The following is a 14,410-nucleotide window of genomic DNA, read 5'->3' as shown; positions in this document are numbered from 1 at the left end:
ATGCCTTTAACTTGTTAGCTACTTGAGTGACACGACAGTCTTTCAAGTATGTCGCTTTTAAGTTATGTATGTTTGAAAATTATTATTGATGTTAGTAAATGTCAATAATGTCACAAAACGATCGTTTAGGGAGTTCTAAGGTTCATGTTTGGCAACTTGAGCAAAACCGGAAGTTCCCGGTGGTTATTAACTTGCCCCGTACGAGAGAAAGGGGCTGCTTTCTGCTTTGTGCTCATCGTTCGGTACTTTCCGGAACCGCTCGGTTTCACTCGTCGCCTCTCCTTTCACTGCAGCGCCTTTCGCCTAGCGGACCGGCCCGCTGCTCTCATCCGAGTCCGAAGCGCAACCCTTTAGGATCTTGGAAAGACGAAAAGTGCCGGTTCCCCTAGACGCCCTCAGCTTCGTGCACAAATGCAAGCCATCAAATGCGTGGTGGTCGGCGACGGGTAAGATTACAGACAAACGGAACCGAAAACGAGACGGCTTTAAGCCGCTCTCCCCGCGATGTGTCTGGAGATTGATGATGGGAGGATGGATGCTATATTTCGAAAAAGGGGGCTAAGGCTCTCTTTGACTCTCTACTCCCGATTTTGGTCACATTTGTGCCCGTGTCTTTGTTATTTCGGCCTTCAAGGCGGCTTGTGGTTTCGGATCGTCGTCGGGGATGCGAACTGGACCAACCTCCACGCCTCGTAGGCCACCGGAGGCTGAAGTGCTGATGCACGCTTAGTGATGTGTTTACAGGCCCTGACCGAATCCTTTCCTTGTCTTGCACTTGTGTCGATCTAACACAAGATAGTGTAAGAAATCGTGGGCGAGTGTTTGTCAGCGTACTGTGCACTACTCCATGTTTTTAACCGACCAACGCCTCTCCCTATGACACAATAACATGCAGGGTTGTGTAGGGTTACTTTAACTGGATTACTTTCAATTACTTTTGGATGATTCCAATACCAAATATACTAATAAAAGACAAAAGAAACTAAATATAAATAAAATGATGACTCACAACACGTGGTAAGCTTTCTCTCCTGGCTTTGATCTCTTTGATCACCGGCAAAATGAACATAAAATGCGACAGAAACAAAATGAAAATAAATCCAAACAGCTTGCCAACATCATTTTTGCCCTTCCATGTATTAAACATAAATATTTTGTTTGTTTGTTTGTACATGATTCAATTGTTTGTTTGTTTGTACATGATTCAAATTGAATCGTTTCTTGTACATGATTCAATTGTTTGTTTGTTTGTTTGTACATGATTCAAATTGAATCGTTTCTCCGGCGCCGTCACGAATGGCAGCCACTCCAGCAGCTCCCGTGTTATTTTCGATTGTTCTCAGCTTAGGGATGCTGCTGGAAAAGTGAATTTCCCTTCGGGGATGAATAAAGTATCTATCTATCTATCTATCTATCTATTCCGTTACTCCCCAAGCCTGCACAAAATTTAGTAATTGTATTCATATTTAGTTTCTTTTGTCTTTTATTAGCATATTTGGTATTGGAGTAATCCAAAACTCATTGAAGGTAATCCAGTTAAAGTAACCCTACCCAACCCTGCGTGCCACTAGAGCACAGGTGTCAAACAGGCGGCCCGCGGGCCAGATCAGGCCCGCTAGGGATTGAATCCGGCCCGCGAGACAACACTCAGAGAAGCGCAAGAGAAAAACAAGCTGCAGGTTGAAATATGTCGACTTGATGTTGCCAAAGCCAGGTTCATCTCACAAAGACAATGTACTTGTATTTATTTCTCTCTCTCTCTCTCTCTCTCTCTCTCTCTCTCTCTCTCTCTTTCACCCCTTTTCTCCCACTCTGTCTCTCTCTCTCCCTCTCTCTTTTCCACACCTTTTCTCCCACTCTCTTCATCTCTCTCTCTCTCTTTTCCACCCTTTTCTCCCACTCTGTCTCTGCCTCTTTTTTTCCACCCCTTTTCTCTCTCTCTCTCTCTTTTCCACCCTGTTTCTCCCTCTCTCTGTCTCTGTCACTCTCTATATCTCTCTTTTTCTCTTCCTTTGTTGCTGTTTGTCTCTTTCTCTCTCTGTGTCTTTTTAACTTATTTTGCTCTAACTTCCTTTTTCATTTTCTCTCTTTATACCCTTCATAGTTTCTTTTCTCTTTTCTCTCCTTCTGTCTTTCTATTTTTCTTTGGATTTCTTTCTTCCTCTCCCTTTATTTTCCCCATCTCTCATGACTTTTTATCTTTTGTTTCTCACGCTCTCTCCCTCTTTGTCCTGCCCTCTCTCCTTTTCCCCTCCCTCTTTCTCTTATTTCTTGATCTCTCTTTTTCTTTCTCTTGAATCTACTAGTCCGACCCCCGACAGAATGTTTATTCTATCGTGTGGCCCCCGAGTTGAAATTAGTTTGACACCCCTGCACTAGAGTAACGATAACCAGAAAGCTTTTTATTTGGCACCTCTTCTGGAATTTGAATATCAGGCTGCTCTTTCAAAATTGTGGGTCAATCTCGAGAGATGCAATGGAGGACAATAATGAAAAAGCTCCATTTTCAATGGCCAGTATAACCTTAATATTGACTTCTTTTGGTTTAACCAATAGTTTAGATTATTTCTCATGGTTAAAATCCTCTCCTCAAGACATTTATTTTGAATTATTCAAATGTTCACCCTTTGCACACACGTGACCTAACCACGTGAGGACACCACGACGGACGGTAGTAAGTAGTGGACAAAAACAACAAAAAACAGCTAGACTATTTAACACCAATGTAATGGCTAGTCAAAGGAACATTGTGCAGGTGTCGGATGGAGTGGCTCACTTTATCGGAAAGCACAAAGGGCGCCATTTAGAGGAACTGAGGCTAGCATTAGCAATGCTAGCTAACGAGCAGTACGGTCTTCCTCTTGACATACTCACAAATGGTCCAGTCTGCCTGACTTCAGTCCACACAATCTGTACCACTATATCATGAATAGAGTATCCCCATACACCCGTGCTGATATAAAAGCTTATTAGATTCTGGATGCTTACCAGTTCTTTGTAGCTGGTACACGTTACTGTGGTTTGTTTTGCCGACAAATTTGCGCAGACATCTCTAAAACAACTCCGGATCTAAATTTTGGGGGAATGTAATAGAACAGTAAAGCACAGGGCGCATTTGCACCTTGCATAGAAATCACTTTTGAGCATGTTGAAAATATTTACTTTGGCGAAATGACGTTTTCTCTTCTGTTGATAATTTGGCAGTTCATTTCGGCGTAAGACTTTATGGTAGAGCACATAACAGTTATTTCAACACATGTGATATTCGAAAGAATACTGATTTGAGTCACGGGTAATCACAATAAAAGCAGCTCATTTATGCAGTAAGAAGTCGCAACTAATGTAGCTAGTTAGCACTAGCTAGCCTTTTATGATTAGTGTGTTTGACGTGACTCATACCCACTTAACAAAAGATTGCTCCGAAATACATCAAACATACCTTGTAACAAATGTTCGAAGCAAATCCTGGAATACTAGAGGTCTGCCAGCCTGCCCCTGTTGTGCCTCCTGCAGATAAACATTGCCGTCTTCTGTCTTCATCAAAAGGGATACAATTCAAAATGGGGCTAAGAAGCTTTCCCACCACACAGGAATTAATCACCATGGTAAAAAGTGGTGATTATATTCTTCTGTTGTGGTTTTTAGTCTTTTTTTTCAACTCAACTGCCTATTCAACTGCAGTGCGCCGAAGTGTTTCTTGCCGTCCGTCATGGTTTGCATTCTGCCAGAGAAGGCAACGTCAATTGGCTTCGGAGGGTCAAGTGTCTTTTTTAGAGGCCGCCATATTGGATTAAAAGCAACAGATAGAAGATGCAATTACAAATCGATCTGCATACTTTGTAAGTATAAATTAGGTCTCAAAAACTTGATTGAGAAAAAGTTGAAGGTAATTAACAACCAGGGTTGGGTAGGGTTACTTTAACTTGATTACTTTCAATTACTTTTGGATTACTCCAATGCTAATAAAAGACAAAAGAAACTAAATATGAATAAAATTACAAAATTTTGTGCAGGCTTGGGGAGTAACGGAATACATGGAACGGCAAAAATGATGTTGGCAAGCTGTTTGGATTTATTTTCATTTTGTTTCTGTCGCATTTGATGTTAGTTTTGCCGGAGATCAAAGCCAGGAGAGAAAGCTTACCACGTGTTGTGAGTCATCATTTTATTCATATTTAGTTTCTTTTGTCTTTTATTAGCATATTTGGTATTGGAGTAATCCAAAAGTAATTGAAAGTAATCCAGTTAAAGTAACCCTACCCAACCCTTTTAAAAACATAGTATAGAGACATGCAATGAAAATCGTGTCTGGTGAGGCACAGTCAGATTCACAGATAAATTAGCCGACCGGTACAGCTTATTTGTCATTTAATGGCCAAAGCAAGCATAGAAAAAATGTTTGATTGTCTTGTTTATAAATGAAGTATGTAATCCACCATGGGGAAAAATAGTCCATGCAACGGAAAAAATACTGAATGGCTTTACTTGCTGTTAGCTTGCTGATACTTCCGCTAATTCTATTGTTTGTGGCTAAGGTGTGCGCCAAATCGGAATCCTCGGTCTCACTATCGCCCTCTGCCATGAGGCAAAAGAATTGCGTACCTCACTTTGCATCTGCAGACCCTCAGCACAGTAACACATTACATACTAATTGTATATAATGTGAAATATCAGCGATTTAAAAAAAAAAAGGAAATCAAAAGATTGTAAAGTTAAATCAGAACGATCTTTAACAATGAATAAATATAACTATTTAATATATTTGCATTTCCAAGAAGACAGGTGAGGCACAGTTAAATCTGCCTCCCCTGACTGTAGGTTACTGACATAGAATTAGAATATACTGAACTGATCTGCATTTTATAGCGCTTTTCAAGTCAATGACTTCCCAAAGCGCTTTACAATGTGCTCCACATTTCCCAATAGCGGCCTTGCAGCCATGTAAGGCGCTAACCTGCTTATTGGGGATATTAGGGGTTCAGTGTCTTACCCAAGGACACTTCGACATGTAACACGGACAATCAGGGATTCGAACTGGGATCCCTTGATCCCAGGACGAGCGCTTTACCTCCTGAGCTACTGCCACAATATACCTTTTATTATCATTGTTACAAAATGGGTTGAACATATTGTGACAAAGAAATTGGACGTGGCACTCCAGTGTCACATTTTACAGTGAGGATGAAGGAAACAAAAAAGATAAAGGTTATAATTTACACAATATTGACACAAGAAAGTGTGGGCGTGTAGGGTGTTACATACAGTTTTGGGATCGTATTAGTGCAATATACGGTAGTGCAAAATAGGCATCGTTGTGCAAAGTGAGCATAGACTCGTGATTTATGAAAAACTACATGTTTGCATCGGATCTCGGTGTTTTACCTGCAATTTTATACCTGGATATCGTCAACCCAGTGTTAAAGTTAAACATTATAAAAACTCTTTGGCGGCTGTATTACTCAAATCTCATCTCATCTCATCAGCTGCACCGCTTATCCTCAGTAGGGTCGCGGGGATGCTGGAGCCCATCCCAGCAATCATCGGGCAGTGGGCAGGGGACACCCTGGACTGGTTGCCAGCCAATCGCAGGTATTACTCAAATAAAAACAGATATTAAGTTATAAAACTACTTCGTGGTAGCTGCTGCGCCATGCTCACCTGGCTGTGTCTCTCGGCGAACAGAGCTACCACTCCGAAGGCGTGGTTTATTATTCGTCAGCAGAAAACAGGAAAAGGAACACACATGAGCACAACTTCACAATAAAAGAATCTAAGATTGATAAACGTATAAAAGATGTAATTAGACTGATGATTGAAACGTTACTTTCTGTGTGTGTGTGTGTGTGTGTGTGAGAAAGATTGTTTTTATATTTAGGAATATAAAAACAAGTTATTTTCATTGCATTGAATTCTGAGAAATGCACATATCCAAAACGGCCAACTTTACACTGTGCCTCATTCAATGCCAGGCGGAAATTGGGTCATTAAACCTTACAAAACACCCATACCAAACAACAAGGCATTAATGTGAGCAAATAGTTTTTTTAGCCATTCACAAGACCCCCGCTTGTCACATGACCTAAAATGAGGGGCGTTTCCTGTGCTGGTATAAAGTCTCATTTTCTTCTTTCCATGAATGCAACATAACATGGACACTCAATGTTGACAGGATTGTGACTAAAATAGAATGTCTGGCAGCATCGCTACATCGATTATGCGTAAAAAGGTCAGAGTTGGGGTCGGTGGCGGGTGTGAGTGGGGGTTTTAATAAGGGGGCAACGGCATCCCTCAGGCAACTAGAATGTAGGCCAGCGAGGGTCTGCTGAAAGGCCCTCGTTCAATCAGGGACGCGCACAATGCACGCGATTGTGTGACATTGGTTTGTGCGTTGTCTTTCAGGGCCGTGGGTAAGACCTGTCTGCTGATCAGCTACACCACCAATGCCTTCCCCGGTGAATACATCCCCACCGTGTGAGTCACCTCAACGATGTATTACAAAACACATGGAAAAATTCGATACTGGACAATCAAAGTTGTTCGATGACTCAGAACAGCAAAACAGGAAAAGGAGTAGCAGTTTGTGTTTTATATTTACATGAAACTAAGTGTGCTTATTTAAAACAGAAAAAATATACACGTTTGTATCTACAGTGGAACCTCGGTTCTCGACCATAATCCGTTCCAGAACCCTGTTTGAAAACCGATTTGTTCGATCACCGAAATCATTTTTCCCATTAAAAGTAATGTAAATCGTTTTAATCTGTTCCAACACCCTGAATGTTTACCTTGAATGTTTAACGTAAACTTAAAGCTAACCCAAGCTAATCGTACGTTCGTGTTATCGTAATCTTCCGTACGAAAGATTACGCTAACATGAACGTGAAAAAATAAAAAAATCAGGTCGTTTACAAGTCATTTAGCACCCGGGTCTCCACAACAAGTGGTGAGCGGTCCATTGGAAAGGGGGCTGTGTCCCAACACCCTGAATGTTGGGCTCCGTTCCAACACCCTGAATGTTTACCGTAAACATAAAGCTAACCCAGGCTAATCGTACGTCCGCGTTAGCGTAATCTTCCGTACGAAAGATTACACTAACATGAACGTACGCACTCACGCATTACCGGCGTTTAAACTCCGATTTTTTGACCGAACAGCGAAGCAAGAATTTCTCGAAATTTTTGGTCGGACTCCGATTTGTTGTAACTGAGAGGCGTTCGAAAACTGAGGTTCCACTGTATATATTTTAATAAACTATAAACACATTTCACATTGGGAACAAAAAATAATAAATATAAAATAAAAAAAGATTACCTGTGGGCAGTTTGACATGACATTTCAGTCTTATTTCTTGTCCCTAAGGCGAAAATGTCATAATTCATATACAGTGGATGCCTCAATTGTATCCATCCATATGTAGTGTAAGTGCGAAGTCTACAGTTTATTAAAACACTTAATATAGGGAGAGAAGACATTAACGGATTTTGAACTTCCAAGGGGGAACAGGAAAGAGCTCAAACTTCAGATAAGAAATTCCAACCTGTTCTGAAGGCCCTCTCCTGAGCCTTTTTGTTTTTATCAAATCGTCTAGGTTACAAACACAGATCAGCAGAATGGCGAGGGAAAACTGCAATATATATATGGATTACCTGTGCGCAGTTTGACATGACACTTCAGTTTAATTTGTTTATCCCTAGGGCGAAAATGCCATAGTCTATATACAGTGGATGCCTCAATTGTATCCATCCATATGTAGTGTAAGTGCGAAGTTTACAGTCTATTAAAACACCCAACATAGGGAGAAAAGACATCAATGGAATTTGAACTTGCAAGGGGAACAGGAAAGAGCTCAAACTTCAGATAAGAAATTCCAACCTGTTCTAAAGTCCCTCTCCTGAAGCCTTTTCTTTTTATTAAATCTTCTAGGTCATAAAAACAGATCTGTGGTATGCCAAGGGAAAACTGTATCTATGTATATATAATTAAGCAAAATGTCCCTAACATACCAAATCTACAGGGTCTTTGGTCTTTTTTGCCTCCTACAGCTTTGACAACTACTCGGCCAATGTCATGGTCGACGGGAAGCCGGTCAATCTAGGTCTTTGGGACACGGCCGGACAGGAAGACTATGACAGGCTCAGACCGTTGTCGTACCCGCAAACGGTAATCGGACCAGCACTCAAACTTGACGACTATCCCCCCAGTTTGTCATTATTATCAACGCGATAGTATCAGCCAGTAGATGATGTGAAATAAGATAGATATTTCTGTAATTTCTAGACTATAGAACGAAGCTGTTTACAAACTCGTTGCAAGAGATATTTAAAATATATACAATATACATGAAGAGTTTTCAAGATTTTAATAACTCACCAAAAATTGCCTATACTGTAATCGGCCGTAACCAGGGTTGGGTAGGGTTACTTTAACTTGATTACTTTCAATTACTTTCGGATGACTCCAATACCAAATATGCTAATAAAAGACAAAAGAAACTAAATATGAATAAAATGATGACTCACAACACGTGTTAAGCTTTCTCTCCTGGCTTTGATCTCTTTGATCTCCGGCAAAACTTACATAAAATGCGACAGAAACAAAATGAAAATAAATCCAAACAGCTTGCCAACATCATTTTTGCCGTTCCATGTATTCTGTTACTCCCCAAGCCTGCACAAAATTGAGTCCTTTTATTCATATTTAGTTACTTTTGTCTTTTATTAGCATATTTGGTATTGGGGTAATCCAAAAGTAATTGAAAGTAATCCAGTTAAAGTAACCCTACCCAACCCTGGCCGTAACACAGCGGCAACAGCACATAAAGCTCAAGTTATTCATGGCTTTCTATTTGTAACAGGCATGTTTTCGAATACCCCAGCAGGTCATCGGGTGGGCGAAATTGTTACTAACAATGTCCAAATTCCCTACCAAATGATATTCCTTTGTTTTGTTTGCACTACCTTAATTTAAAGTAAAGTAGTAATTATACATGTTTATACTGTATATATTACATCTACATATATCGCCACCTATAAATCTTTCTCAAGACCTTTGAGAGTCAACCAGCAGATTATGTTGTTAGTGACGAAAAAAATATATCAATTTCTTTTTGTGTGAATCAGCTTGCTTACTTAGTAATTGGCTTAAGTATTATTAGTAATTATAAACGTACACAATGTATGTCTTCTGTTTAGTTAATGTTTCTGGAGCTATTTTAAACGTATACAAGGTAGAGCTATACTGTAGTCAGGAATATACAAAGAAACCTAGTCAGACCAAAATATAGCTTGCGCTAATACTTGAGCTGGCTGCGCCAGCCCAACTCATCACCAACAGTTTTTACAGCTAGCATGAGTAGGCATAGCATCAAGCTCTCTTTGCTAATACTTGTCATTTCATAATTGAATTATATATACTTTTTGATCTTCCATAAGTATGAAGTCCTTTGGTATTGACTTGGTGTGTATTACCAAAAAGGGAATAATCAATAAGTGTTTTTGGCAAGCTCCACCCATTTGAGTGGATCCAATCTCAATTTTCTGATGTTGCTCTCAACTAGTGGCGTGTTTGATTCTCTCCCAGGATGTGTTCTTGATATGCTTCTCCCTGGTCAGTCCGGCTTCCTTTGAGAACGTCCGAGCGAAGGTCAGTACGCTGGCCCCCCCGCCTCCCCTTGACCCGCCGAGTCTGACCACAACGAGGCACATCTTTGCTCCCCCTGGCTAATTTCGCGCTAGCGCCGACACTCGTCCAGACGTGGCCTTGCAACGGGCCGGATTGGCACCCCGTGGGCTTGTGAGACCAGGTCTGGACGAGTCTAATCGCGCCGCAGGGCAAGTGCGCCGGCCCTCGGAGGTTTCGTCCGCCAGCGTCACTAGACGCTCTCGGTCTGAAATGTCCCAGTTTATAGGGTTAAAGCTTGCAGTGCGGCACGTTGCCTGAGGATGATAAAGCGAGCGCCGTGCACGCTTCAGTCACAATTATACGAGTTTTATTAACTTGTCTTTCTTCCCTGTCAAACGTGACTGGGTGTTCCTGCTTCTGGGGCGCCTTAGTGGTACCCTGAAGTGCGACACCATTGCCCCAACACACCCATCATCCTGGTGGGCACCAAACTGGACCTTCGAGATGACAAGGACACCATCGAGAGACTGCGAGACAAGAAGCTGTCCCCTATCACTTATCCGCAGGGTCTGGCCATGGCAAGAGAGATTGGTGAGATTCAAATTATTTTCCTATGCTGTTATTCTGTCTAGACAACTCTTCCGTCATAGCAGTTTATGACTACAAATGTAAATTACAATTGTCTTTATTTGTATTGATAACAACGCAGTAAACATCTTGTATGTGACACTCAGTGCCGGCCCAAGATAAGTGGCTGCTTAGGGCTCCACAACCACTAGGGGGCCCCCAAGAGTGGTTAACTTTTTTGCTGCCACCATTGTCCTCATTGTCACTTTGTGCGTCCACTCAAAAATACCTCCAGAAATACAACCAAAAAAAACTACACAATAATTAAAAAACTAAATATCAAATATCGTGTTAAAAACAGGGACCTCATATATTATTTTGCTTTCATTCTGAAAATGAAAGAAAAGTATATAATTACAGCAAAAACACTATTACTGTAATACTACAAAATACTGCCACAGAATTATTTACTCCGAAAATACTACAAAAAGACAACAACAGTAATATTACAAAAATACTAAATAAATATAACAAAAATTATACAATGGAAATACCTCAGAAATTGTACAAAAATACTACCAAAATACTGCTTTAGAAATACACCAAGTATACTTCTACTGAAATACTAAATACATAATACTATAATATAAAAGACTACTTGAGAAATATTACTACAAAATACGACTACAAGAAGTTTACAACAGAAATACTGCAAACCACACCTAAGACTTATAACATTGGTAAAATGGCGGTGCCCTCTGTTGGCTGCGGCTGCATCGGCTCGCTACAACGGGTCAGGTGTATCGACATTTCGTTCTGTGTACATTGTTACAAAAAATGACAATACAAAGGAAATTATTATTATTATTATTATTATAGCGATACTACAAAAAAATCTATGGAAATATCACAAAAATAAAACTAAAGTGACACTGTACTACAAAAATACTACAGACAGACGTAATACAGATATAAGACACACATTATTATATGCAGATACTACAAAATACAACAGAGATAGTACCAAAATACAAAAAAATAATACTGCAGTAATACTAAAAAAATACTATAATCGTAAAACTACTGTAATAATACAAAAATACTACGAAAATACTACAGCTATATAAAAAAAGTACTACAGAAATACTAAAAAAATACTACGATGGAAATACTAAATAAAATTACTTTAGAAATACTACAAAAATAAAACTAAAGTAACACTACAAAAAACTACAGAACTTCAATAAAAATCAGACTTCAGAAATACTAAAAAAAAAACGAAAACAAATCCTACAGTAACACTGCAGTAAACACTCCTTAGGGCTGATCTGCTTTTTGTAAACTTTAACAAAAACAGAGGGTTCAGGAGAGGGCTTTAGTATGGGGAATGGAGAATTCCTTGTCTGAAGGCTTCTCTCTCTGTCCTCTTTGCAAGTTCCAAATCCATTGATGTCTTCTCTTATTTTGAGTGTCTACTAAAGTTTAGACTTAAGAATGACTCACATTGACTGGTGAGCTATTTTCAAAACCGGTCCATGAGCTACTCAGGTGGTCTTATGGGGCTACCTAGTGCTTTCAGGCACCAAGTTGGTGGCCCCTTTCTACATATTTTTTTTTTTTTAACTTTTTCCGTCGGGTCATCAGGGGCGGTGAAGTACCTGGAGTGTTCAGCCTTGACCCAGCGAGGCCTAAAAACGGTTTTCGACGAGGCCATCCGAGCCGTGCTCTGCCCCCCGCCCGTCAAGAAAAGGGGAAAGAGGTGCACCGTCTTCTGAAAAGAGAACACCTCGCTCAAGCTCCAGTGGGCGCGCACGGCTACGATCGCTTTCTTTATATTGATGTTTTTTCAACGCAATATCGGCCGCCGGGCCGGTATTTCTCTGATTGTGTTATCATTACTGAATATGGTCAAAAACGATGACTGTGTACCCTACGGTACTTTGTACTCATTCAACCACGCCGAGATCCCATGAGGGCTAACAAAAGGGTTTCTGTTACTCGTCGTCATACACTGATTTGTCTTTCCGGGTTTTTTTTTTTCCGTCATGCTAGCTTCGACAAACGTTGACCGATCGACAGAACGTGTGAACACGGACTTGGTTCTCAGAAGATCGACATGGGCGGCGACTCAGATTTAGATTTAAGCATGATAAAGTGTTTGTTAAACATAGCTCTGGGTCTTACTCTAAATTAGCCGAGGTATGAGACCTAAAACCGGATCCTTAGACCTGGAAGGAATCGTGGAAGTATTCACTTCGTTCCTTTCTGGTAGGTTCAGATAGATCTTTGACATCAACAGGCTTTTAACGGCAGAGGAAGTCCAAATAGGTTAAAGTACTAGTGCTCCATTCCCCAACCAAAATATTTAAAGTTCAGAATCATACAATGTTCCATGTTTACCACAGCCACGGACTTTGCAAATTTGCTCGAGGTTGCCAACTGAAAATGACAAGTTAATGTGGAAATGATTATGTCATTTTCTGTTGCTTACCCACTGGAGGGATAAGAAAATGTGTGTTTTGCTACTTAACTAGCCTAACTAAGAGCACATGACTTGAACAAATATCGGCTTGACTTCCCTTGACAAATGCGATGACTTGTGGAATGACAATGAAACCATTGGGGATCGTGGGCCAAGTGTAAGAACATTTTCTGTGATTCTTATTTTACTATCACTTGAAAGGTTTTTAAGGGACAGTGTGTATTATTTGACTACTAGATATCGCGGTATTGTGTCGTGCAACCGAAAACAAATGCTTAAAAGCACAAGGTAAAATACAAATTACGGAGAATCAGTGACCAAAATGCACCGTTTTTCTTCTCATTGTTTTTTCCTGTGCTTCATTTTGGGTACCCGTAGCAGCAAGATGGCCACAATTGGTCAGCTCTCTCTAGGTGAGGCTCTTGTAAGATGAATTCAAATTTCTTAACTTTAGAGTATTTAAAAATATGCATGTTTTGGATAAGAGTTATTGCATTTTCTCTCTTTTTTAAATCACAACAAACAATTTACCACTAGATGCGGCTTAATAATACACACTGGCCCTTTAATTATGTTTTTGACTGGGTTGGTGTTAGATTAAAATTGAATGCCAAGTAAAATTCTACCCAAAATATTCTGCTCCAACGTCTGCTGAAGCATTTTTCGGTATCATAAACCCTCAGATGTCACTGGAGATTTTTAGTAACTAACTGTGAACACGTGACAAAAAAAAACCTTGCTGCCTCTGGGGGTGGAGGACTTTGCATGAGTCTTCAAATATTCTGCCATCGATTGATGTTTTTTCTGTGAGTGCGCGCATGTGTGAGAGAGTACATACAAATGAAGCATCATGAAGCACTTGCGATACTTTTGACGGTTCGAAGGCTCGGTGGAACCTTCATCATCGTTAAAACAAAACGCAGCACCTAGAAGAATCAAATACAAATATTGCAAGTGTGTCATGAGGTGTCATTTCCCTATCTCTCATTCAGAATATTGTTTCAAGACAAAAACATTTTGTGTCTGTTTTTTTGTACTTTTTCATATTGTCCGCAGTAATCAACGCTGAAAATAAGAGCTTATGATGTACAGAATAATTGTTTGAAAAAAAGAATGCTTTATGAACACCTAAACAAAATATACCGGGATAGCTAGATCTTGTAACTCTAAAATGAAGCGATTTATGCTGAAGTGTTGCTACCATTGAAAAATAAAAGTGCCAATTGTTTTTGGGGTTTTGGTGTCAGTGACAAGTAAATGCAACTTTTCTTGTAAACTAATGCATTTATGATATAGGTGCTGGGCTGTGGTGTTTGTCGCCCCCTAACGGTGAGATTAGGCACACCCTGCGTTTTTGTCATGGTTGTTTCGTTCCATTTTTGGCTGGCATAGCAAAACAATGTGGTTGAATTATGTTGTGTCGTCCTGCCTAGAAAAAGTGTTGAAATGAAGCAGCGCCAAGTCCTAATCTTATACTGCATGGAAGTCGTTTACTCATTTGACACACACGAATTGAAATGCGTCGGCCATGTCATGTAAGACGAAAAATATACTCGTTTCAGCAGTGTCTCATTTTTTCTTACTTTACGTCTGCGTTGTTAAATATTTCAATTTTTTGGAATACTAAATACAAATGTTTATGTATGTGCAACTTTTTGGTCCTGATCTATTTGACACACGAGACAAGACATGTAAAAATCATCCAAGTGGAATAAAAGTAGTTTGAAATGGACAATTGTG

General features: G+C 40.0%; 1 protein-coding gene across 1 annotated transcript; it reads left to right on the top strand.

Annotated features, from left to right (window-relative positions):
• Positions 1 to 221: 221 nt before the first annotated feature.
• Positions 222 to 14,410, top strand: rac3b (Rac family small GTPase 3b). Its single transcript, XM_088324112.1, has 6 exons — positions 222 to 446; positions 6,400 to 6,471; positions 8,043 to 8,160; positions 9,580 to 9,642; positions 10,053 to 10,212; positions 11,833 to 14,410. The coding sequence occupies exons 1-6, from the start codon at positions 412 to 414 to the stop codon at positions 11,961 to 11,963; spliced, it is 579 nt and encodes a 192-aa protein (XP_088180238.1). The 5' UTR covers positions 222 to 411; the 3' UTR covers positions 11,964 to 14,410.

This window comes from Urocampus carinirostris, chromosome 19 (genome assembly GCF_059441175.1).
Source record: "Urocampus carinirostris isolate Australia breed hairy pipefish chromosome 19, RoL_Ucar_1.0, whole genome shotgun sequence".
Taxonomy (NCBI): domain Eukaryota; kingdom Metazoa; phylum Chordata; class Actinopteri; order Syngnathiformes; family Syngnathidae; genus Urocampus; species Urocampus carinirostris.
This window is presented reverse-complemented; position numbering and strand designations above follow the sequence as displayed.

Coding starts and splice junctions, on each gene's coding strand:
- rac3b (XM_088324112.1), top strand. CDS start 412: ATGCAAGCCATCAAATGCGTGGTGGTCGGCGACGG. Junction 8,161..9,579: donor CGTTGTCGTACCCGCAAACG/GTAATCGGACCA, acceptor ATTCTCTCCCAG/GATGTGTTCTTGATATGCTT. Junction 9,643..10,052: donor TTGAGAACGTCCGAGCGAAG/GTCAGTACGCTG, acceptor GGGGCGCCTTAG/TGGTACCCTGAAGTGCGACA.